This window comes from Pinus tabuliformis, chromosome 7, assembly GCF_031772625.1.
Source record: "Pinus tabuliformis cultivar Carrire ecotype Pingquan chromosome 7, CPIR1, whole genome shotgun sequence".
Classification (NCBI taxonomy): domain Eukaryota; kingdom Viridiplantae; phylum Streptophyta; class Pinopsida; order Pinales; family Pinaceae; genus Pinus; species Pinus tabuliformis.
In genome coordinates, this window is record NC_142293.1 from 1191477863 (window position 1) to 1191505268 (window position 27406).

The 27406-nt window shown below is 38.6% G+C and overlaps 1 protein-coding gene across 2 annotated transcripts in view; it reads right to left on the reverse strand.

Moving 5' to 3' along the window:
* LOC149251704 (uncharacterized) overlaps positions 1–26901 on the reverse strand; it is a 65580-nt gene extending 38679 nt beyond the window's left edge. The window contains exons 1-5 of one of the 2 annotated variants that reach the window (XM_089459537.1): positions 26283–26901; positions 23231–23676; positions 21592–21841; positions 21018–21183; positions 20595–20697 (exon numbers count right to left, since the gene is read on the reverse strand). In XM_089459537.1, the coding sequence (XP_089315663.1) occupies positions 20595–20697; positions 21018–21183; positions 21592–21841; positions 23231–23676; positions 26283–26640 (1323 nt within the window). In that variant the 5' untranslated portion in view covers positions 26641–26901. Of the gene's footprint in view, positions 1–20594; positions 20698–21017; positions 21184–21591; positions 21842–23230; positions 23677–26270 lie in introns of both variants that reach the window. The other variant, XM_089459536.1, reaches the window with a different exon arrangement.
* Positions 26902–27406: the final 505 nt, after the last annotated feature.

The window sequence follows — 27406 nt, forward strand, 5'->3', positions numbered from 1 at the left end:
AAACATTTTAGAATGTGGGCAAAGGCCAACACATGAGTTCTCCCCCATTATCATGGCCATCACCTTGGTTCCTTCAGGTTTTATGAACCTTCTTCATCATATAGAAACCCATGATTGTCCCAACCCCTGGTGGGCGATGAACCACCCCACCTTGAAAGGCGGATTCTTACACATCATGCTCTAACCCCTTGAGCCCCGAGTAGTTAATCAAAGAAAATCATAAAAGGCAAAAGACATATAAAGAAGGGTGGAAAAACCAAAGTCGAGGCACCTCATGTACCACGATTGCTCCCTCCTACACATTATAAACCCAAAGTGTGGGCTTCCCTCTTATTAGCTACCCTTGTACCCCAACATGTGACCCAGGGTTGCCCCTTCTCATCCCCTACTTCATTCATCTATCTATCCCATGCCACCACCTTTTGACGAATGTACCTTGACTATATTATTGAAGAAACCACCTAATAGGGTGCTTGGTTAACCCATTCATAGTTTAGGAGACATTGGCACATCTCGAAGCCCATTATGGAAGGGCGGGCCATTATGAAGTCCCCACCTATGGTCCATGATCAAGTAAGCTTATTTACTCAATTTCTCTAATGGCTTGTTTTAATTAAAGGCTAGGGAACGCATAGTGAAATTTAGGAAAATACCTGTTTGTTTTTCTTTGAATTTGATGTCAATCCCAGACTGTCCTCGTTCCCAATTTTGCTCTTGTTACCAAATGACCGAAACCTCCCAGTTACCAAGGATTGTACCCAGTTTGGCTAGGAGGTTTCGGTCATTTGGTAACAAGAGCAAAATTGGGAATGAGGACTGTCTGGGATCGACATCAAATTCAAAGAAAAACAAACAGGTATTTTCCTAAATTTCACTGTCTGCAAAACTAGAAGTATTTTCATAAATTTATGTACTTAGAGACCTTACACCCTGGGTCAAAGCAACATCTTTGAGTGAAATAATTTCGTTGATCCTTCCCACCTTGTCTGGGATAAGAATATCGTTGATTGTTTCATACCTTCCTCATACCCTAGGCTGAGTTCACTTGGCCCTGTGTGGTCCCGCTCCTTCAAAGGACCATTCTTCAAGAACCATCTGGGATACCAATTTGAACAAGGATTTAGGGTGTCGGGAACTCCTTTCAAAGCCTATTCTCATACACTCAACCCCCAAAATCCTCTTCCTTTCCCTAGAAGCACATAGTACCTTGCTTATAAAGCACGCAAGCTCCATCCTTCAAAACCTTCTAGGGAGGGTTTGGGTCACTCATATCCATTAACTTATCATTCATTAGTGACTCCATACATATCGAATCTCCTCCCATCGGTGAAAGTCCGTAAATAGAAGGGAGCCTGGGCTGAGGTGATAGTGGGCTAAGGCTCCATTTGCCTAGCATTTGCTCTTTAGGGGTTCCCCTTAGGTCCCTTGCTAGTTTGACAAGTAACATTTTGGCATCGTTGTCGGGTAGGAAGAAGGTCTACCTCCTTAGTGAATCATTCAAGAATTGATTCATTGATGACATTTATAAATATTCCTCTGGCGACTCCACTCATTGTCCAATCCCCTGGTTTACTTTAAGGCGACAACATTCCTCCTTTGACTAGGGTTGCTGCAGAAAGGGAAAAGCGATCTCCATCACCTGTTGGAACCTCCCTTTTCCCCGAATTCGAAAAGGTCAGTGATCAATCTCCAAAAATGGCATCTACTTCAACCACTGACTCCAAAAGGGATTAACCCAAGATGACCAAGAGTGAAAGACACTTAGTTAGTGTCTTTGCCCCTTTGAAATTAAGCAATGATCCCAATCCATTACCTGAAAAATTTAATCGATGGTTGCCCAAATTCAAAGGGGATGCTACTTGGACTGCCCATGGTTTTATTGAAGAATTCTACTGGAAATTGTCCCCTAGATTGATATTTGATGAAGATAGGATCATGATGCTTTTTGCCTTATCACTTGAGGGGCAAGCAAGAGATTGGTATCTTAGCCTTCCCCCTAGGTGCATTAAGGAAGATGAATTTGAGGAACTATTCATGAAAAAGTGGTCATGCAATGTCCAAGGGACCTTCAACATTGAAAAGTTCTACCAAACAACCAAGGGAAGGGAAGATGTGCGAGAATTCATTCAAAAGTTTGATAGGGTAGTCAAAGATATACCTAATCATTTAAAGCCATCTGAAGCTAACATTCTTTACAAATTCATAAAAGTCGTGGGTGGCCACCTCATGTATGTGTTGAGGGATAAGAAACCATCCATCTTGGTTGAGGCTAAGGAAATGGCAATGGAAGTTGAAGAAAACCTGCAAATTTCAAAGGTTGATATCAATGACCACCCTAGAGCTAAACTTGAAACCAAGAAGGAGAAGTCCAAAGATCAACACGAAGAAATTATCCTCGTTATTCTCAAAAAGATGAATAGGTTCACCGAAGAAGCAATGCATGTGACAGGGTTGTCATGAATAAAATCACCGCCTTGGAAAGGGCCCAAAAACTGAGTTATATCCCTAAAGGAAAGCCTTTTCCCAAAAAGCAAAATGAAGAAGATAGGTCGAGCTCTTCTCAAATCCCAAACACATTGGCCCCAACTAATGTTGTTGAGCCAAACCCTTCATCGAATGATGAGGAGAGTAAAGAGGATGAAAGTGAGAATGAGCGAACGGAGGAGCAAGCCAATCTCGTGGAAGTTGATGTCTTCAACATTTTGCTAGGAGGATCATACACACATCTTCCCATTAGTGAGGTCACCCTTAAGGAAGAAAAGGAAGAATCCATTCCTAATGCTAATAGCCAGGGAAGATTCAAAAGGATCCAATATTCCCTAAAGGAAAAGGACAAAGACCCCTTACCTCCTAAGGAACCACCTAAGGAAGATCCATCACCTAAGCAAGCCCCTCCTAAAGAATCCATCACCAAAGTCCCTTCCCAAGAAGAATCCTCCAACAAAGGTCAATCAAAAAAATGATCCTCCTAGGAAAGAATACAAAAAGAAGGAAAAGGGGAAGGAAGTTAAACTTGAAAATAGATATAGGGTTTTATGTGGGAAAGATGACTATACCTGTTCCCCTAAAGGAAATTGTTAAGCTTCTCGAGTAACAACAACAACTCAAGACATTCCTTGGGATTCAAGATGAGGAAAATCTTGAAGAATTGCAAAACATTCACATCCCTGATCGAAACCCAAGGCATAAACCTTTCTTGCTCACTTTGGCTATCAATGACCTCTTCTTACACAATTGTATGTTAGATTCTGGTGCTTCTGCCAATATCATACCTTTAACTATTATGAAGCAATTGGGTCTCAACATCACTCGACCATATAAAATGGTGTGTGGTTTTAATTCCAAACCTGTGGAAGTAGAAGGCACCATTAAAGACCTTATGGTCTCTTTAGCTAGGAATCCTGATATATCCCTCCTCATGGGTGTTATTGTCATTGACATACCTAATGTGTGGGGTATGTTGTTGTCCCGGAAATGGGGAGCTATTGTTGGGGGGCATGTTCAAATGGATTTATCATATGCAACCATTCCCCAATCCGATGGCACCCCTTTTATCCTTTATAGGGAGCCTGCTTATTCGCCGCATGTGATCAAGCCTAGACCATATTATGAGACATGTGAGAGCGAGAAACCTTCCCATATCCTCCCTACCAGGAAATCTGAATCCTCAAGTGACCACTCTCTCAAATGAGCAAGAAGTGGAAGCCTAAGAAAGAATATAAGGTTGGGGATTTAGTCTTGGTAGATAAGGATCCCGTACCCGTCAAGATTCATGGAAGGGTTGGGGATGACTATTACTACATTGCTAAACTTAATGATGAACTTTGGCCTGAGCCGGTCAAATTAAGTCATATCACCTCCTTCCTTGAGACTTGACATTGTATTATATGCATGGTAGAGCAGGGTGCATTGCATGTTGATGTTTGCATTAGAAATAACTTCATATGATATTTATCATGGTAGATTAGCTGCATTTAGATGAAAATTTGCATTTTTTTTATTTATTTTCTGTTGATTTTACTGCCTAACAATAAGCATGGGTGATCATAAGACACTGTGAAAAACATGTTTCCCCGTCGGTTCAATCATTGATATGTGCAAGTAACAGGTATACGGTAACCAAAAGATTGTTGGAGTTCTCATTACCTCTCGTTCGAGTAGCTTCGTCCATTTCTTCAAGAGATCACATCCCAATTGGAGCCAAATGTTACCCACCATTTTGTGGGTGATATCCCTAGGAGAAAATTTTCTCCAATATGGTCCTCAGCGAGCAACCCCTTGCAACCACCAACTAGCTCGTTGTGCTATTTCTCCACCACCTGAGCCAACCATGTGGTCCCTCACCCATCTGCCATGATCGTATGTTTGAAGGTGGGGCTCCCGAATCTAAAGGTATGACTTGTCATTTTGAAATTAAGTATTGTAGTTTGCTTATCATGGACACTTCTAGGCATGGATTAATGGAGGCATTCGGCGGTTAGAATGGGCTAGGTCTGTGCTTCTGTCCCCTAGACCCCTTTTAGGAATTAATCTTCGATTCTAGTCTTGTGGGATCTTTTACTGACCATTTGGTTTCAGGGATGGTATTTCATAGGAAACCTCGATTTTGGTTGCGTGGTCCCGCTCCCTTATCTGCTTATATTACCCTTTTTCCACTCATTATTATCCCATCCATCATTTTCCCGCCTAGGTGCACATTCCTCCATTGGGTCCACATAGGGTTAGCCTACCCTTTCCCCTTGCCCACACCTTGGGTCATGGTCTGGAATGAAGCCCAAAGGTTGATACAGCTGAAAAGAAAGTCAAAAGCATATATGGCCACATTCAACAGGAAAAGTACCACAAAATGCAAAAAAAGGTCGAGACCAAAACATTTTAGCACGTGGGCAAAAGCCAACACATGAGCTCTCCCCCATTATCATGGCCATCACCCTTATTCCCATAGGTTCTATGAGCCTTCTTCATCATATAGGCATCCATGATTGTCCCAAACCCTGATGCGCAATAAACCACCCCACCTTGAAAGGGGGATTCCACTGTTATATCTTACACACATCATGCTCTAACCCCTTGAGCCCCAAGCAATTAATAAAAGAAAATCATAAAAGGCAAAAGGCATATAAAAAAAGGCGAAAAAGCCAATGTCAGGGCACCTCATATACCACGATTGCTCTCTCCTACACATTATAAACCTAAAGTGTGGGCTTCCCTCCTATTAGCTACCCTTGTACCCCAACATGTGACCCAGGGTTGCCCCTTCTCATCCCCTACTTCATTCACCTATCTATCACATGCCACCACCTTTTGATGGAGGTACCTCAACTATATTATCCCCTTTAGAGGAAGAAACCACCTAATAGGGTGCTTGGTTAACCCATTCGAAGTTTAAGAGACATTGGCACATCCCGAAGCCCATTATCGAAGGGCAAGCCATTATGAAGTCCCCCCTGTGGTCCATGATTAGGTAAGCTTATTTACTCGATTTCTCTAATGACTTGTTGTACTAGAAGGCTAGGGGACACATTGGATCTTATGCAAGCTTGCAGATGGTTTCCATTTGGGGTTTGGTCTCCCTATACGGGGTCCTAAGTTCCTAACCCTCCAAAGGGCTACATTGGCACATGTAGGGTGAGCGTTGAGAACCATGGGCCTCCACAATAGCAAAGTACACTCCATGGATCCCCATAGCCATTCAGAGATTTCTCATGGTTTACCTATTGGATGAAGAGGATGCACTTGATCCATCATGCCCAGTTGGCCCCAGATCTACACCCTACACTCAGCAGATGATCCAAGACTTCCACAATGATGTGACATCACCTACGCCATCATCCTAGCCCTTGAGGGCGACCTACAGGCATCCTCGATTTGTTTGCAAACCCATGAGGACACTTGTGTGCCCCCACATGTCATTTGGAGCACCACAGGTTATTACAAGGGGCCAACCCCTTGTCCATTGTTTTTGGGAGTCCTATTCTTCATTGTGGCACCCATGGACCTCATTAGGCCTCTTAGAGGGCCCTACAACATGCATAGATTATTATTTGACCTCTTGAGAGGCTTATCTTTTCATTCATGAGCTAATTTGGTGGGCTTGTCACCAAAAGTTGTATTATTAGCACATTATTTTATTTTTGGGGCTTATGTAGGCCAAGGAGGCTAATTCGAACTCCTTAGATGTGTATAAATACAAGTGAGGTGAGATCATTTCTCATCATCACTTTGGATTGAATCTCTCTCTTCTTTAGAAAATTTAGCACTTTTTTCTAGAGGATGAATTGGAACATTTATAGATGAATTTTGATGTATGTTTTTTGGTCTATCTTCTCTTGGAGCTTCTCTATTGTCATTTGTGAATGGTTGGATATACTCTACTGCATGTAAGTACAAATTTTTTATGTTATTCTTGTTACTTTTGTCACATATGCTAGATGGGATTTTCATTGTTTTAAGGCTAATTGCTGCATGCAAATTGTTGCTTAATATTGTGGGATTGTCTCTATTATAACATTCTCTCCATGTATTGACCCATGTAGTATGAGTGAAATCTCCTAGGGGTAAATCTGACCTTGATAAGCCATTCCTCTTGTACATTTGAAGTATAAAAGCTGCAAGATTGCTTTCACTTGACCTAGAGGGGTTTGTGAAGTAATTTTGAGGCCTCCTTGACTGGGAACCAAGAAATCTTACACATAATCAACATAGACTCCATTCTCCCAAGGATTAAGGCATTGATCTACCAAGGGTGGTCACCAAAACACTTATTCTTTCACCTTCTCCCAATTCTAGCCACATTGGGGTGCATAGGGCATCAATTTCGCGACAAGTTAGCCACTGAAAAAGTTCGATATCCTAGGGTCTCTTGCACTGGCCTTTCCTCTAGCCCTCCTCCAAATTAGAAGACATTCTAACAGTGGAGTTGGAAGAAAAGCCAAGCCCTAGCTCTGGGACCAAAATTTGCCCTTCCATCCCAAAGGCTAGCACTTCCCAGGGTCAAAGCAACATCATTTAGTGAAATACTTTCTTTGATCCTTCCCACCTTGTCTGGGGTAAGAATATCATTGATTGTTTCATACCTTCCTCATACCCTAGACCAAGTCCACTTGACCCCATGTGGTCCTGCTCCCTCAAAGGACCATTCTTCAAGAACCATCCAGGATACCAATTTTAACAAGGATTTAGGGTGTGGGGAACTCCTTTCAAAACTTATTCTCATACACTCAACCCCCAAAATCCTCTTCCTTTCCCTAGAAGCACATAGTACCTTGCTTAGAAAGCAAGCAAACTCCATCCTTCAAAATCTTCTGGGAAAGGGTCTAGGTCACTTATATCCAATGACTTATCATTTATTAGTGACTCCATACATATCGGGTCTCCGACCATTGGTGAAAGTCCGTAAATAGAAGGGAGCCTTAGTTGAGGTGACAGTGGGCTAAGAATCCAATTGTTACCCTTTGCCTAGCATTTGCCCTTTAGGGGTTCCCCTTAGGTCCCCTGCGAGTTTGAGCAGTAACAATGCTCACTTCAAAACCTAACCACAATTAAAGTGAAGGAAAATAATATTTGCCTCACCATGACTATCTATTGAATTTTGTATTGTGTTTAACCACAACATATTTAATAGGCACTAACTCTATGTCCATGAACTATTTTGTCAGTAAGCTCATGATTCAATATTAATCTAGCCCTAGACCTTTATTGTGTCGCATTATAATACTTGTAAAAGGCCACTTTTACATAAGAATGGCTTTAAGCACTTTTATTAATAACTAAAGCTTTATGGTAGAGCTTAGACCTAATATGGGCATAAAGAGGGATTCCTACCTCTCATTTGTGTCTCTTATCATTCTAAGTGATGCAATCAACTTGGACCCCTCAATCCCCTCCTAGATCCATTGGAGATGAGAATGAATCCTAGGACCCCGAACTATATAATCCTCTTCTAACCACTATCTCCAGCTTTGCTACCTCCTCTTGAAGAGTGACATTATGAATGTCCATCATCAGTTGCTGGGAAAAGAAACTTTGCTGATAAAATGCCCAAACTTTGAATTGCACGGAGTATTCCACTTTAGTAGTTCTTCAAAAGAGTTTATGGAACTCAATGTATATAGCCTTCTAATTTTTTGTTTTCTACTTCTGAAACAGTAAACACTTTTCTGTCAACATAAGAGATATTTTGAAACAAAGAAAGTATACAATCAACTTTTGCCATTGGACAAGACTTACTGAGTGCAATCACCATTAGGTGTGCAACTGCCCCCAACTTTTTGTGTTATTGTTGTTATTTTCTATTATTTGTGCTTTACTACCATCATATCTTTAGTTATTAGTTTCAATTAGCATTGCAAATATGTTTGATTTCTCCCAAAATTTCCTATTTTTTCTGTGATTTTCAGATCCAAGTTTATGCTTTGCCAATATTCCAATAAGTTTATTTCCAGACCCTCAGATATATATTCCCTAAAACAATATCTGAAACATTGGTTTCGATTACTCATATAGTTGCAGTGCTTGTGCTATTCTGGATACAAGCACACTACAAGTTGGTATAAAAGCTACAGTGGATTTTTGCTCTTACTGAATACCCAGAGCCTTGGGGTTTGACTAAGGTCTAAATGAATGAAAACTTCGAATGTTTTGCAAAAGGAATGCATTAACTTAGAGAGAAGATTGTAATCAAGATGAGCCCTATGACGTCCAACAGATCCACCTGTTCTGGAAAGGCATGAAAGTCAAAGGATGCACTAAGAAGTTCCAAGTCTTGGAGTTGAAGTTCAAACTCTCCGCAGATCTAGTGAAAAAAATCTACATCTGATATCTAAGGTCAGAAATCCACCGAGGTAAGAAGGTTTGAACTTTGAACTTTGAACCCGAGTTTTTGGACAAAGCCATTATAATACCTAGAAGACAAACAAGCCATGTTAAGTTAAAACATGATAAGTTAAGCTAAAGGTACTTGACATGTTAAGATAAAGGTACTTGGCTCCAGTAAAAAGGGTGATGTATATGATAGGAGGGCCAAGGAATAGGGAAGGCTGAAACATCACAACTCGGCAACCCTGATTGTCAGTCTATCCAAAATCTAATCCCTCAACCTCAAATATCTGTCATACATGCTTTCAACCCTGGTTTAGGGGGCATATCTACTTTAATCACTTTCTGAGAACATCTTAGTTTTCTCACCCCTGTCACAAAAAATGAACCTCTCACTTCCAAATTAATGATCGTTAACCCAAGGGGGGTCTCCCTAATGTAATCTTGCTGATCCAGAGCTTGAAAATATGCAACTAAATAACTTAAATCAGCAAATATTAAACATTAATATGCAATTGAAGATTGCAAATCACCAAGCAGATTCTCAAAATCTGTCGGAACTGGTATCTTGGTTTCAGCACATGAAATAGTTAAAAATATGCTTGAAGCTCATTAGTGGCAGATGACAAGTCCAGGTGGATGAGAGAAAATGGAATAGAAAGCATTCGAAGAAGGCAAATCCAAACCTGATCTTGCGGATTAAAAGAATCCAATGTCTGAACTATGAAAGCAATGACAGTGATCCACTATTGAACTCTCACAGTAAAGCATCTTTCATTTAACCAGACTAGACTTCAATTAATCAGAGATGATGAGAGTACATAATCCTGACACAATTTTAGATACAAACTTGCCCTAAGGAACCTAAGGGGACAGAATAATAATCAGTTGAGAGTTTACTGATGTATGAAAGACATCAGACTGTAGCCTTTGGACTCAGAAATCGGACAAAGAACGAAGAAGAGACGAATATTTGCAGAAGAAGAGTGAAGGATGCACTGATGTCTGCTCCTCCTCTTGCTCCTATATTTTATAATCAAAATTCTGTTCCAAATCTGAAAACTTTGTGTTTTTCTAAAGAAGAATGTTCTAAATTTAATGTGTTCTCTATAAAGAATAGCAATCATCTGCTAAAAATAGTAGCAGTCTGCTTGTCTAAAAATATTCACAATTGTTTACTGAAAATAGTAGATTTGCTTTTCTAAAATAAGCAGTGACTTCTTCTCAAAAATATCAGTAAATAACACCATAAATGTAGTGTCTTGCTCTCCAAATCAAAACAGCAGGTTACTATTAGAAACAGCATCCCTTTCTTTTATTAATAGCAACAGCTCTATATCCATAAGTAGCAGAACCCACCTTCTCAGCGGACAGTAATAAATGATAAATCCCTCATAATCACAACACCCTATTCATCAATAGCCAAAGGCTTTAACAGCGAGGTTTACAAAAATGCAATAGCAAATCCTCTCAAAAGAGGCACACCTTCTACCTCACAATTAGCAGCAGTCTGCAGACTTCATCTTGCAAAGCCCTGAACTGGTGATCACCTGCAAACATCTTGGAAACCTCTTTTGTAGGTCCCAAAGTTGCTATCAAGCAATCTGCCGTTATGATGCTTATTACTCCCAATTTTAAATTGATGTCTTCATGCAAACAAGCTGAAGGACCATGTCATATGATCTACATATAAAGTGCTTCACAGACCCAACTTTCACCTCAAACAGCATCACTGGACTTAGGAGTGGAATCTATGTCAGATTTATCAAGTTTGTGGGCCCTATGCCTTCATCAGAAGCAGCACTCTATAAGACTGAAGATAATCTCTATTTCTCTTCAAAATAGTAATATTCTCAACTTGGATATGAACTATATAAAAGCATTTTCATACTTCCAGAAATGTGTTTGTCATTTTAATTTGTAGCGTTATCTTCCCCTTGAACTCTAGACTGATTGGTCTACCAATAGAAGCTCATTTTGCTGATGTGTCTAAGACTGACCCTGAGACAATGTAAGGTACCCCCTTGGAATATCGCGAAATTCCCACTAAAATTTCTGAATTTGTTTGGGTTTGTCACTGAGGTATTTCGTCGAAACAGTTTGCATGCATATGGCTGTAGGTGTGTTCTTTTATATTTATTACTTTTTTTCTAAAACAGTCATACATAGTACAAAATAGATACTCCAGAGTCCAAAGTACTTCAAACAGCAGTATATAAATTTAAGTATGGGGGATTTACGCAGTGCATTATATTAGATATCATTTTTGGGATTCAACTGCGTTAAGTAAGTCATTCAAACGTATGACCATTTCCATGAGAGGTAGTCGTAACTGACTAATTTCTCATGATTTTTGAATAGTTCACTTAGCACTCATTGCATCGGGTGATGCTCACAGGGGTGAAGAAGTGGGATTGAAACTAGTGAAATGTGGAGAACGAATCACATAGCATCAATCATCACTTCCGGGGCTTGCACCCGGTAACCAGGACTTCCCAGGAGGTCACCCATCCCAGAACTCCTCTGGCTCAAGCGCGCGTAAATCCCCCATACTTAAATTCAAAAAGAGTCAAGGGATCTCTACTTGAATGGTTCATGAGGCACAATACTTGCTAAGGTTTTGCAAATGGGGTAGCAAGCTAAGTGGGCTTGATTGTGGGGAAAAACTCCACAGTTAAGCGCGCTTGAGCCAGAGGAGTTCTGGGATGGGTGACCTCCTGGGAAGTCCTGGTTACCGGGTGCAAGCCCCGGAAGTGATGATTGATGCTATGTGATTCGTTCTCCACATTTCACTAGTTTCAATCCCACTTCTTCACCCCTGTGAGCATCACCCGATGCAATGAGTGCTAAGTGAACTATTCAAAAATCATGAGAAATTAGTCAGTTACGACTACCTCTCATGGAAATGGTCATACGTTTGAATGACTTACTTAACGCAGTTGAATCCCAAAAATGATATCAAGTATATAAATTGTATTAAGTTCAGAAATTACAGATACCACTAATAGAAGCTCGCTACAGCAGTATTAGATGAAATATGACGATAAATATCAGCAGATGATGCACAAACAGTTAGGCTGTAAGATAACCACTCAAAAGATAAATCTGGAAACTCGGCCCACAAGGATAAACTGGTCTGATAAATGAAAATAGCATCAGCCCTTCCTCAAACACATCCTCAACAAATGAAGACTAATTCCTGTAGCAGCTCGAATGGACCCAAGATAAGGAACTCGGCCTTCTTCAAATTAGCAGCTAGGCCTCTATGGATTGTCTGCAACTCAACCTCTGAGTAGAGGCAACTTGGCCTGCAGCAGTTAACCACCCAATGGCAGTGATCTCGGCCTCTCTACAGCACCAGAGATTTGGCCACCCAACAGAGAAGATAAACTCGGCCAAATACTTCTACAAAAACAGTAATAACTCAGCCCCTTCAATAATGGTAGTCCCAGCCCTCAATAAAATATCCTCAATCTCCTCAGCAGCTAGACTTTCGGCCTGCAAAGAAGAGAGCCTCTTGGCCCCTTTTAAATGATACTCTCAGCCTGATATAAGCAGTGGATTTCAACCTCTTTGCAAGGTATAGACTCGGCCCCCAATATAGCACAAACTCAGCCCGTATAGAGAAAAAGGAACACTAAAAGCCAGATTATATAATCAACTGATAACAGTTTCAGATTTGCTTCATTTCTACCAATTCCTTCTTTGTCAACAATGAAGTGCAATGTCGGAACCTAAGTGATTCTGTTCCAATACTAGCTACAACCAGAATGAGGATTTCCAAAACCCTAGACTCTCTTCTCAAGAGCTCTCCAAAATTCTAGTTTTCAAGTTATCAAATGCAAGCATGAGGAAAGACTCTTCCTTTCCCTTTTTTATAACTCACTTGACCATTTTGTTAACCTTTTACCTTTTATTTTAAGAAAGACATTTTAGTGAGTTTTCTCACTTTATAATTTAAAAGCGACTTTTTGTTAGCCTAGGACCCATATCCCCTTTTTCTAAACTTAACTTTAATAAGGTTTTCTCCTAGGTGAATTGTGTTCCCTTGGTTAATTTTCCCTATCTTAACCTACAGGAACTTAATTAGGCTAGCAGAATTTTCCCCTTATGTCTCTTGAGTGGATGGGAACATTACACACAAACTCATAAGATCTCCCTTATATAGATAGATATGGCCTGAGTTAAACACCGATTATGTCTACTGGACATCTCACATATCCATATTGATCTCTATCTCCATGAAGGCGTTAGATCAGGGTCTGTGGTTCCCAACTTTTGTAACTGTATTATCTTCCTTTTAAAATATCCTGTGCCAAATACTAGGAAGTGATAACATCTACAATCTTAAGAATCATTTTATGGTTAAAGATATATGCCCTCTTATGGAATCTAAACTAAGGAGGATACTGAGTACTCTCACTGAAAAAACAAATAGAAACTCAGAGCCACAAGACCAATACCCCCAACAACTGGAAAAATGCAAACCCTCAAACTCCCTTGTTGAAATGGGTGTTAATGGGTAGTCTTCATACCTTTAAGTTTTATTCCTATCTAATTGTGAGCCGACAAAACAACTTGAACATGAGAAAGAAGTATGGAAGTGCAAAAAAAAGATAGGTGAATTGTACATGCCATACACTCTATATTCCATTAGATAAATATAAAAGTACAAAATTGTCGTAGGTGCAGGTGGGCAAAACTTATGTGAACTTACATGAGATTTATGCGAGAGATAGGTAGAGAGGTAAATCAGATTTACAAATAACTCCGAGAACAAGAGTTATAAAAATAGATAGTACAAATTTGATACATTGTTGACTAAATCGACTATGACTAAGTACCATCATTTCTTCACTGCTAAGAGGAAATTGTCCCCAATTTCTGTTTATGCTACATCCTTTCGGACATAATAGGATGCAGGAATTATCTAAATGTGCTCTCTGGAGAGAGGAAAAGGTTAATCTCTTGGCCTTTTCATTACCCCCAGCTCTCTTATATCTCATTGTAACTTGACTATCAAAGGGCCTTTTGGCCAAAGAGGTGAGGATGCACAGACAGGCATGAGCTGCATCATAACAGAGATTGCCAAAATGAGAACTGAGCAACCATTCAAATGTCAGTTTTTCCATCTGGGGTTCCAAGGCAAAATCTTTGTGTTTATGGTGTGTTTGATTTTACTGTTGTGCAAATTCTGCACGTGAAATATACTTCTCACAATTTTGTTTAATGTGCTGCTCTGAGTGTATTAATGGTGACAATTAAGAATGGCAAGGATAGAATACTTTGTATGAGTTATCGCTGTTCTTGGCTATGCTTAATATGTTGCCTGTTGTTGAATTCATGATTAGAATGAAGAATTTCCCATTATTTATGTCCGTTCCAGCTTCCCTGAAGACCATAAATACTAGCGTAGCATTGGGCTATCATTTATCCCTTGAGGTTCTACAATTCAATTGTTGGATCTGTGAGCTGTTGGAAAGCTTGCCGAATGTTTTGCCAGAGTTGAGTGGTGACGTGTGGCTGTGCCACTAAACACAAACCTGAATTATTTAATTCATCTCTTCATTGTTTGGCATCCTGTCAGTTAAGATTATGCGGGCAGTCCTAGGTAGTAGGGAGAGTGGTAATTTGTGCCACTAGAACGGAACCCAAATTATTTAATTCCTCTCTTCCTTGTTCGGCATCTTGTGGGTTAATATTGCATGATCATAAGAGTTGGCTTCTGTGGGCTTGTTTTCCTCTCCGGTTTCATTAAAAATAAAAGCTTTACATATAGATTTAATAAATGGTACTGAGTGAATTAAGAAATTTCCATCTCTTATATGGTTCAAGTAATGATGGATAAGTCGAATTGCAGTTGATCATAAGAACAGGAAACTGGTGAAGGCACAATGATTTACATGATGATTGCCAATGAAGCTTCATTCATGCCATTACAGTCACTTGAGAAGAATACTTTCATATTGATGAGCAGTGCCTTGCAATGAAAACCACAGTCAAAGCTTGTGTACATGCTAATGGTGGTTGCAACCAAAGGTAGATTGAGCTGTGTTCTCATTTGTCCAAATAGCAATGTTCATTAAGTTTGGAAACAAACCTACAGACTATGCATTATTATCATAAAACATCGAAGGTTGATCTATTGCTGGCAATAGAAGCAAAGTCACTTGAACTCATTGATGGCTATTATTGACGTATGGCACCAAAGCAGTAACCAAACCTGAACCCAAGCCTAAGAAAAGCCTTCATGCCCATAAAGCAATCAAAGAAGCATAGTCTGAGACTTGATCATCTAGATAGATTCACCTCAGTTGGATATCAACGCACAAAGGAATTACACCAAAGACAAAATTCGCAATAGAGTATTTGCAGAGTCTTGGTTACTATTGTGTTATTAGTTGGTTGATGTGTGCAGGTTACACCAGAGAGTAGGCCATACATACCTCTAAACCTAAAGAGTAGCTGCACTTAGAACCAAAACAAAAATAGAGGCCCTTTAGCTATTCATAGAGCAAAGATCTCTGGACAAGTTAGAAAAAACATCAAAAAGCTAATTACACAAAGTACCATGTTGGTGAAGCAAGTGAGCTAGGTCCCTTGTTTGTGAATCAGGTTTCCATGGTAAAACCTTTGCCTCCATTATGATTCATTACTATGTTTGTGGTTGCATATTTTATTTTGTGTGAGTAGCATAGTTCATAGCCATATTCAACTCTCTATTCATTATATTAAAGGTCATAAATAAAACAGTAAAACATAGCCACTGACTTCTGTGGTTACGTCAATGGCAATCTCCAATGTAGGAATGTTCAGTTGTTGTTCTCATAACTGGCATCCCCACAAATTATTCGCTACTATAACTTAACCAATTTGTGGATCTCTATTGTGAAGGATCAGCAGTAAGCAATTGTTTGAGATCAGTCATTTCAATACTCAACTTCCATGTATCGCTTGGGACAACTCCCACACATATTCCTTGTCATGCAATTCTACATAGTGCACACACACAGGAAAATGTTGTTACCTACAGCATCACTAGAATCCAACAACTAGATGACTCAAACCAATCCATCTAAATGAGATGAAGAGATCAATGGTGGTATTAAAAGTGCTGTTGCATTTTCCCATTGGAATTTTCATTCTTAGTTCCTTGTAATCAGCAGTTTTTTTAATCTTATCAAATCATTTGGCAATTGAAAGAGTTGTACACCTTTCCTCGTGGGGTTTTACTGTTGCCTGTTCATCTTCTATTCGTCACTAGCCTCACTACAGATGAACTAAACAATTGACACAGTTTTCTACTTCCTCATAACCCATCAACCCCAGTTGTATAAGAAATTACCACCCAGTGATCTTTTGGCAACTCATGGGCATTTGCCAGAGCAATATGCAGTCAACAATTGGGTTCCTCAAGGGCTGGCAGTGAGTGAGCTTCCCAAAATTCTAATTGATTCATTTGATGATTGATTGAGAAAGAGCTGAGTTTTCTTTCAAGGGCAAGCTCTCGCCAGAAAGTCAAAACCAAGCTGCAAGTATCCCCTTCTCCTCATGCTGGGTTGAGTCACAATTTGCAGCCAACAACTAATGCATTGAGTTAATTTTGGGTTTAAATGAACATGCTCCATTAATCAGTTTTGCAGCAAGGCAATGCACGATTTTTTTGTAAATGATGGCATTCTCAATGTTTGTCTCAAATGTGAAAAGACGATGGGTGTGATATGCTGGGCAGAAAAAAGCTCTAATTAAATTGAGACTAATTAATGCTGAGGGTATACTAATACCAGGCTGAAACAGATAGTAGCCACAGCACTTGCCATTAGTCTAAAATGCCATACTACATGTAGCTACATGCACCTGCCAACGAACAGCCATTACTGGAAGCTAAGCTTTGATGAGCTCTAGCATGAACCTCTATCCAATGAAAAATATGTTAGAGAGTAACATCAGTACTTATGTGCTTTACTGGAAGAAAGAAAATATTTAGTTTAGTTCATAGTTTTAAAAATCTGCCAGTTTGAACTGGTAACCGGTCAAACCAATTCACGATTTTAAAAATTTAACATCACAGTTTTAAGATTACTATTTTAACAATTCACTGAATTGCAGTCCTTTCTTGAGGAGCACATACAGGAGGGTGAGGGTTGTCTCCATCACTTTTTTATCTCCTTGCTTCTATTCACCGATGATGTGATCCTCTTAGCCTTGCCACCTAAGAGCTTCAAAGATAAATTGATGCACTCTTTGATTTTTGTGAACTTCAATAGTGGATGGCCAACCCTAGTAAAGATAAAGTCAAGATCTTCAACATTTTAAAGTGTGCCCTCTAACTACCACCTTCTTTTCCAAGGAAGCAAGATGAAGATTACTACAACCTACACTTCCTTAGGCGTTTAGTTCTTCAGGCCACAGTTCAATGTGAGGAATGCTTTTCAGTGCTGACTTTGCAAGGGATATGATTCTCTTACCTTGCATGAGAGACAATGCTTTTGGCTCTATTTCCAGGATATGTTGTCCAAGATGCACCCTTGGACATGATCATCAAACCCATTGTACTTTATAGCTTCAAGGTCTAGGGGCCTTGTTTGTTGAGAACTGATTTGGCTAGGAATAAGAGTCTAAATTCTCTTGTTACAAAATATGATCTATTGCAAATAAAGTATTCCTCGTGATGATCATGTAGGCCAAGTCCATTGCACATCCTTTGCGACTTGAGACTTTGTTTACATGGTCTTCTTGCTCGATAGGATATGATCTCTAGGAGACTTAGCTTGTGAACGAAAGTGTTGCCTCTTCCTAGCTCTTTGCTTCTTAGAGATTGCTTTTGCTTGTACAGGCCACCCTTGCACAATGACAATGTTGGTCTTTAAGAGTTCTTTGCTCCTCTAATCTATTGGTTTTTCTATTGATTGTCTCCCCAATTTTAGATATTTTCTTAATGCATTTGGCCACCTCTTGACCCCCAAACAAGAGCTGACCATGGTGATGAGAGTTACAAACAATATAATTTGGTTACATGGATTACACCTCCCAAGGACCTCAATCCTGACTCCTAAGATGCCTTTCTATTTTGAGTACTTTCAATTTTTGTGAACTTCAATAATGGGTGGATGGCCAACCCTAGTAAAGATAAAGTCAAGATCTTCAACATTTTAAAGTGTGCCCTCTAACTACCACCTTCTTTTCCAAGGAAGCAAGATGAAGATTACTACAACCTACACTTCCTTAGGGGTTTAGTTCTTTAGGCCATAGATCAATGTGAGTAATGCTTTTCAGTGTTGACTTTGCAAGGGATATGATTGTCTCTCAAGGAGATTGAGAGACGATGCTTTTGGCTCCATTTCTAGGATAGGATAGGTTGTCCAAGATGCACCTTTGGGCATAATCATCAAACCCATTGTCCTTTATAGCTTCAAGGTCTAGGGACCTTGTTTGTTGAGAACTGATTTGGCTAGGAATAAGAGTCTTGATTGAAGATTCTCTTGTTAAAACATATGATCTATTGCACATAAAGTATTCCTCGTGATTATCATGTAGGCCAAGTCCATTGCACATCCTTTGTGACTTGAGACTTTGTTTAGATTGGTCTTCTAGCTCGATAGGATATGATCTCTAGGAGATTTAGCTTGTGAATGAAAGTGTTTCCCCTTCCTAGCTCTTTGCTTCTTAGAGATTACCTTTGCTTGTGCAGACCACCCCTAGATGATGACAATGTTGGTCTTTAAGAGTTCTTTGCTCCTCCAATCTATTGGTTTTTCTTTTGATTGTCTCCTTCCTTTTAGGTATTTTCTTAATGTTGGCCACCTCTTGTCCCCCAAACAAGAGTTGACCATGGTGATGAGAGTTACAAACAATACAATTTGGTTACTTGGATTACACATCCCAAGGACCTCGATCCTGACTCCCAAGATACCTTTTTATTTTGAGTACTTCATGAAGTTAAGGGATGGCCTTATTATTAGACCCAACCATACTTGGAAACATTCGAACCACATCCTTGGGATTCCTTTAGACCAATTCAAATTTCAGAGGATATTCACATCAGCTTCAAGTTGGCATTAACCACAACATTTCGAGGTTTGAGAGGATTTGTCAATGTTTTCACCTTTATGACATCATGTTGGGCCACCTTATCTTCTAGTGTTAGGTATACTATGAGATAGGGATGGGGTTCCACTACCTCTAGAGAGAGTTAGGGGATCCTTTACTATGATATGTGGGGGCATACTTCATGCCAATGCCTTTTCAAGAATGCAAACCAGACAATATATGTTATCTGTCATCCAAGAGACCATGGGATTATGAATTGTCTAAAGATTAAGAGTGCTAATGTCAATCACATTCAAATGGCTTCTTTGGTGACCACGATGTCTCCATAAGTGACTTTTTCCAAATAGGATGTTTGGTCTTGGGCGTGTTTTATCCCTTTACTCGAGTTACCCACTATGATTGATGTGTCCCAAAGTACCTTTAGACTCTTGGTTGGTTTGCACGTTGTTGATTTTTCATAGGATCTTCTAACTGATAATTACTTCTTATGATTTCTTACGTTATTCATTTCTTGCATTTAAATTCATCATAAAGCAATTACACATAAGGTCTTCAACAGTAGAACAAAATTGACAGTAGGATCATAAGAAGACGGCCAAACAAGAAACACAAGTATTTACCCTAGGAAAACCCACTTGGGGGAAAAACCCAGCAACCTTTTCCTTAGAGAAATTATTCAAGTCAACAGAGATACATCTAAGTCAAACATAAAGTCAAATTGACAGCCCTGATCAAACTGCCAACCAGACAAGTCACTCTGCTCCCCAACAAATTCTGCCTAGTCTGATCTGGCAGGGCTGAATTTCGGCCTTCTTCACCCAGGAAAACTTGGTTCTGCTGCCCAGATAAGCCCAGAAACTCTGCCACAGATTCGTTCTTTCTTTGCCTCAGATTTGTCCTTTCTCTCTGCCTCAAATGGTCTGAATTCTGCCTCATAAGTGATCTGAATTCTTGCTATATTGAGAAGAACGAATGGCGTATATATAGGCATTTCAAGAGCCCGAATGGGCATGTCCCTTCACTGGGGCCGTCATCATCTTTTGGAGGGCCGAATTGTCATTTGGAGCCAAAAAATCAACTTTTTGAAATTCATTTTTTTTCTCTTTTGCAACTGACATGAAGAACATGTCTTATATTAGTTATATAATATATTTCAAGGGCTAAAATATTAGTTATGAAGACCAACCATAGCTATAAAATTCAACACGTGTTAATGTCCTTTTATAAATGAATTTGTGGATACAAGGTAATAGGGTGATCAATCCATAAAAGTACTAATTACTTATTAGTAGACCAAGTACTAACTAGCTTATTAGTTACATAATTCACTAATCACTTCTTAAATTAAAACGTGACTCAACTAGATAATGAAGTTGGCCTATAAAAATAATTCCACTGCAAACCCATATTTTTTGCTATTCCTAAAAATTCCCTGCTTTCATTAGACATTGTATTGGCATCAGTAATTATAGTTCTAAAAAATGCAGTGTAGATAACAGAGATCTAATGCACGAGATGCCCGGGGCCCCATCACACTATATGAATGTTGAATCATGTTGAAAGGGCACTATGGTTTGCAAGGAGAAAATAGAGAACAAATCACTGAATATTTGTTAAGAAAAGAAAATTATGTCAAATATAGAAGAATTTCAGGTTGAGATTCCTACTGCAAGAGAGTAGCTACCATTATCGTGTTTCTCATTTAAACCTAGTGACTGTTCAAGTACCTGTGCTCGCCACCATCTCCTATCTTTTGTTCGATGATGCTTAAGTAATTTGCTGTCTATCTCAGTCGTTGGCTGCATCCTCTCCCAAGGTTTACCCCATTGTCTGAGAATACACTTTTACAAGACCAAGATTAGAAAAGCAAGGTTTTCCACAACAGAGATTACCCATAGTAGCATAAAGAATTCAAAGCACCAGATTAGAAAAGAAAGATTTTCCACAACAGAGATTGCCCATGGTAGCATAAAGAATTCAAAGCACCCTCATTATGCAACTAGGAAAAAAGGGGCATCCACTAATGTTTGACATCCAAGCTCGTATATTTGTAGTCTACCGAAACCAAGAAAAATGTATATTCAAAGTAAGCATGAAAACTAATGTGCTCGGGCCAAAAAGTATTATTAGGAATAGGAAGCACTTAACACCTTGGTATCTTGCCAACCCAGATTTCCTTTGTAGTATAACTTTCTTTCTTTGTTATAATGCCTTGCGTCCATGCATCCTCTTGCAAAGCCAGATCCAAGGCACGTTGCTTGCATTCTGCAGATGTTTCAGGTAAAAAGTAGCATGACCAGTGGGAGCGAACAGAACCTATCAAAGAAGGAGGAAGGAATCCATGTTATAGAATTGACTATGACACAAATAAATGCGAAAATATATTTCAATCTCACAAATTTCTCTTAACGTCTATTTATACAAGTTTCTGATTTTCTCCTTAAAATCTAGTTTAATGAAAAGCTTAGAACTTGGCTTCAGAACTAAAATAATAGGCTCTAACATCAAAAGCATGGCATGCAAAAAGAAACGTTCATTTATGTTCTCACAAAAATAGACCGAAATATAAGACGTGCGGGGACTATCAATGACAGTGCTTTTGTGTATACGGACTAGGAACTTTGAAACATGCTTTCAAATATCAACCCTTAAATCAAATCGTGCTTAAAATGAAAAAGATATAATCTTGATACCTAACAGCCCATGTTAGAATATAAAACGTACCTACACAGCCTTCATGGTCAGCCCGATTGGAGTAATTTGTAACCAGAATTCTCTTCTCATTTACAGCAAGAGCAAGCATTCCTGCCATGCCAGCTATTTGTGCACCAATCCCAAAACCTGGATTTCTTTCCCAATCAGTTAAAAGAAATCTTAAATGAGATTCATGGCAGTTTCTTGGATGCTGATGCAGCCATAGATCCCGCTGTACACGCCTAGTCATTGGAAGATTATCCTCGTCTCCTCCTTCTACCTACTCAGGCAGTACAATCACATGTTAGCAAGCACAAGTGTAAGTCACGAATATACCAAATTATCTTTTGAACACGATTAAATATAGCACCATGCAGGTATTTTTCTGTTAACCACTGCATTTTTTATTAATAAGCAATAAGTTATTTAACAAGTAAAATTATTGGGAGAATGGGGACATGTCCCAAGCCCAAAAAGGGGAGGGTACGACGATGTCCCAGTATTAGGCATGCCGGTACTGGAGTCTGGTACCAAGACATCATGGGGATGTCCGAGACGTCCCTGAGACATCTTACCCCAATCCCCACCCAAACAAAAGAAACAAGGAAAACCAAAAAAAAAAAACGCTTTGGAGATGTCTCTTCCCAATGTAGGGGTGTTCCCAGAAGGAAACCCTGCAAAACATTCTAAAAAAGGAAAAAATAAAACAACATAAAAATAGATCAAATCTGCTGACACGTAACACTAAATGCTCCTTTTCATATATTTGAGGCTTGAGCCAACAAAGGTGGGAACTGAAAATATTTATAAGCAGTGGTTTACAACTTTGCAGCTGTGGACACAATGTGGCTGTAAGCATCGATTTCCGGTAGTGGGCAACCAATTCCTTGCTGTACATTATTTTGATGTAGGAATCAAGCTCTTACTGGATACCAACCATTTTGCAGCTGTGGAGACAAATTTGTCATAGTAGGCATTGATTTCCAGTAGTGAGCAGCCCCTTTTTTGAGAGAATATGTCTTCAAGGACAACACCCCCAATAATCACGGACTCTATAGATATCTAAAAATTAATATCAATTACAGTTTTCAACCTGTTACTTGAAATCAGTCTCATACAAATTGAAATTACATATAATGGTCATCAATATCATGCAAGACTTACGGCAATATATTGCACACAAAATCTCTCCGGTATGCTTATTATGTACTTACCCACCAATATAGTGACTTCAATAAAGTGAATCTGAAGTGGACAACTCTATAGCAAGTGTTAAAACTTGAGTTGAAATGCTTCTGGACACGCCTAACTTTTAATTCCGAAAAGAAAATCTACAGCTCAAAAAATCATTGCTTTCATCTCCTAATAGATTTCTAATAATTTATGCATCAAACTTTTAGGAAATACATTCAAGTCACCATTACACAAAATTGCTGCATGGTTCAGGAAGTTTAAATTATTCCCCTGACTTGCGAGAGCGCTGGGAAAACAATCGAGCACAGGTAGATGTGAAGAGACTCTTTGCCAACTTACCATGCAATTTGTGCCTTTGACTATGCGGGTTAGCAAAATATGCAATTTAAACTTTTCCCTTCCACTTGAAGCGATTTGAAGTGCTCGACTAATCTAAGAAATGAGTCTATTAAGTTGAAAAATTTTGCCTACATACCCATGGAGGATATGGACCATCGGGTATAGTTTTATGTTCTAGCAGCAAATCCTCTTCTTCATCCTTCGGTACTGTGGACTCACCAAGCTCAAGACCTAGATATCCCTTCCAAATTGTCCAAAACGGACGACTTCCGTTTTTTCCACGTGAATCCAATTGTTCGCTAGCTTTTATATAGGCCTTACAGTCCTGTATGTGGGGTGCCTTGGGCACATTAGACCAATCAACTCCAATTATATTCCAAAAGGAATCAGTCTTTTTCCTAGAATTAAGAAAATACTCTTCCCACAAAGAATGTAATAACGATATCTTCTCCTCTTCGAGAATTTGATCCTGAAACATCTGTCCTCTGCTTTTCTTAAGGTCCTTGCCTCTTCCTGTGTATAAACCATCTTCTGACTCTATGATTGAAGATTTGAGACTTTCCATCCTCCGGAAATTTGACCCTGCAAAAGCCAAATAAAGTTACAAATTTCAAATTATTGAAATATACCTATCTCTAGTATGCATTAAGCAAATAGCGGCCAGATATAGCGATTTCAAAAATAAGAGAAATATGAATTTGAAGAGCATCTTTGTGAATGTGTGTTTGCACTTCTGCTTGTTGCAGCCCATGGGAGATGGTCATTTAGATTCCTTCATGTGGGTTTCATCGATCAGGGATCAAATTTGAAAAAAAATGTGAATATTCGGGTCTGGTGGGAAGAATTCCAGCAAAATTTCCCAGTCTACTCTATTTTTACGTTTCAACACACTCTATTTAACACATCACAAGCGGGAATCCAATCTGTGTTAGGAGAATAATGAACCATCCAAGCTAAACCGACGGCCAACACATAGTTTTCATTCACAAAATTTACTTTCAAATTTATCTAATTTTAGTTAAACCAATGAATTATGTGCCAGATACTCTGAAAATATATTTTTATAATAAATTTTAGAATATTAGTTATATAAAAATAAACGAAAAGCAAAACGACTTTACAAATATCATTTCTTTCTCAAGAACATAATTATCATGTGTTTGGTTATAGTGTGCACAGTTGCCACTACATGAATATGGACCCATTTCAACCTAATATCTATTAAGCTCCCAGATGAATAGAACAAAAACAGGTGCAAACCTCTTCCTAAAAATTGAAGGTTACAGCAATTAATTAAAAGAAATAGAAGGTTATAGCAAAAAATAAAGAAATAAAAGGGCTGCATTTTTTTTAAGAATTCAATAATAAATAAAAATTAAATGTTCTTCATCATCTTCTTTTTCCTTTTATTTTGTCAAACAATACCAAAGGAAGTGACAGACCCTAGGCTGTCAGAGCACTTCACTTGGTGCACAAAATGTAAACTCAAAAAGCACTCAGCTGTTCGGTTACCTTGCCTCTTATCCTCTGCTGCATTTTTTTTAAGAATTCAATAATAAATAATAATTAAATGTTCTTCATCATCTTCTTTTTCCTTTTATTTTGTCAACAATACCAAAGGAAGTGACAGACCCTAGGCTGTCAGAGCACTTCACTTGGTGCACAAAAGCATATTTTATTGTAAACTCAAAAAGCACTCAGCTGTTCGGTTACCTTGCCTATTATCCTCTATGAGTTTGTTTGTGTCAAGAGCAAAGATAATCTGTATTAAAATGATTAGCACCCTTTCCCATAAGCTGTCCTCTTTGCATCATTCGAGATTTATAAGATAAGATAACTTTAAATTTTTTTATGGAATTAAAGAATATAGTCAAATTAAGTTAATGGAATTAAAAAATACAGCCAGTATGGACACACAATGTGGGAGTGCAAGGGCAGCTTCAAATGATCATAAAAGTAGGTTAATGGAATTAAAGAATACAGCCAGTATGAATACAATGTGGGAGTGCAAGGGCAGCTCGTAGCCTCCTAAAGAATGCTGAAAATAACATAAAAAGCAGGTGAGAAAGCAGAAAACGTCGTTTCTAATTGCCAGGCACTTGTGCAAATGCTGCTCCTGATTTCTTGATAAAATCAGTTCCATGCTCCTTGCAGAATTTTTATTTTTGAAATTATTATGATAATTTTCCTTTGAACTTTTAAAACCCAATCACTGTCAACATGATCCACCTTACATTAGTAAAGTGGAGCATTGTTATTCTCATTAAAGTTCAAATCTCACGCAAACAAGTACATCCCTTATTGGGATCTTGCCTACTCAAATATGCATTTCATGTGCTTGAAGCCAATGGGGTACTTTTGACAAAATAATATCCAGTGCCAACATCTTAATTGAGGAATTGCTTCATGAATGGTGAGAGGAGACTTTGACAAAATGAAGTACCTCAATCCCAACATCTTAGCCGTAGCATTGTTTTCATCAATTATGAAAGAATGTAATGAATCATAGGTGGAAAAAGTGATGCAATAATTTTTTATGGAAAAAATGTTTGCCTGAATGCTGAAACCATCTACAAATTAATTAATTAATTAATTTATAAGGCAAAAAACAAAAAGCAGCAGCTGACCATACCGGACTCCTAATTACTGAAACCTAAAAATAAACCCAAATTTGTATCCAACCAAACAAAAAACTCAGGATGTCTTCACCATCACCCTCAAATGGCGCGGGTCATTTTTCTTAAATGGCTTACAGTAAGGTTTCATGTCATTTTTCTTAAAGGGCTTCCCACAAGTTTTGACGTCATTTTCCTTAAATGGCTTCTTTTAGAAGGTTTTCAGGAACGGCCCATTAGAACTAAGAATTAAAGAATTAAAGGAAAGGAGTCGACTGAGGAAACGGAGGAATCGGAGGAATGGCTCTGAAGCCAAAAAATCTCGATAAAAAAATTCAAAAATTTTTATAAATTTTTATAAAAATAGTGTTTGAATTATATTTTTATAATAAAAATAGATTCAGCAACATCAAAAACTTTCAAGATATTTAAAATTATAAAATTTCACTAATGTCAGTTAAATTCGGAAAAATTCCTACAAAAATTTTTTCAAAATATGACTGGCATTAGCAGAAAGCATAATCGTTAAACTACGGCTAAAGTAAAGGAAATGAAGGATACCAAATGAAGTACCAGAAGCTTGTGCTTTCTGCAGGGTCTGATTATTCCCAATGCGATCCTTCAAATGTCCAGCAGAGAGTGATTGACGCAAGCTGTGCATTGACACGACATCAAATGTAAACAAAGTGGGAGTGCCTTTGAAAGACGTTCCAACAGCAAGCAATAGCAGATAAGTGACACCAGCACCGCACAAAAACCCCACCCAAAGTGCTTTGCAGTGAAACAAGGCACCACCGGTCTGCAAAGCCTTGTGAGAGATCACTCTGTCCATTGATTTCTGTGAACTAGCTTGTCGATACATCTCGCGCTCCCTCGCAATTGAATTTGCTCGCTCAGTTCCAAGAGATTTCTGTGGCAGTAACCGCTCCATTTCTACACCAAATTTGCCCAAGAAACTTACTGCATAAAAGATGGAGTATTCAGTGCCGAGGGGTAGTAAATGGAACTGGTAGTAGAGTAGGTGGACTAGAGGCGCAGAATGTGTAAGGCGTGACCACGCCTGGCAGCATCAACCGTAGCGGAGACAGCTGTTAATTGTGCTTTAAGATATGCAATTTCAAGACTGCCCGACAAAGAATGTTGCATTATATTAAAGTTTTGCTGGAGAATTTAATCACACGCCGGAGTATACAGATACAACGGCCTATATATATAAAAAATAGCTTACTGTACCTTCACTTTTTTATGTATTTTGGGGAGGTATGAACAAATTTTCTTTAACGATGGTGTGTGCGCATTTCGACGAAAATTATTAATCTGTATTTTCTAAAATTTTAAATTTAGTCAAATTGTTAATTGATGATTGGATATGTTTTACTTAAGAATGATCTATTCATCTGGAAAATGTTTTTTTTTCCAATTAATGTTATACACAAATCCCGTCAAGTTACATTGGAAAATTTAGTTTTAGTTATCTTAATCATTTATTTTTATATTATAAATTTATTTAAATTAAATCATTAATCTAATAATAATAATTTATTGTAGTTATTATATAATTTTAAATTAAATATAATAATATTATTTTATTTTAAATATTATATTATTAATGTAATAGTAATTTTCATTATGAGAGTGGTGAGTGTGGGTTATTTTTATTGATGATGATGATGATGATGGTTAACGTCCACGGAGAC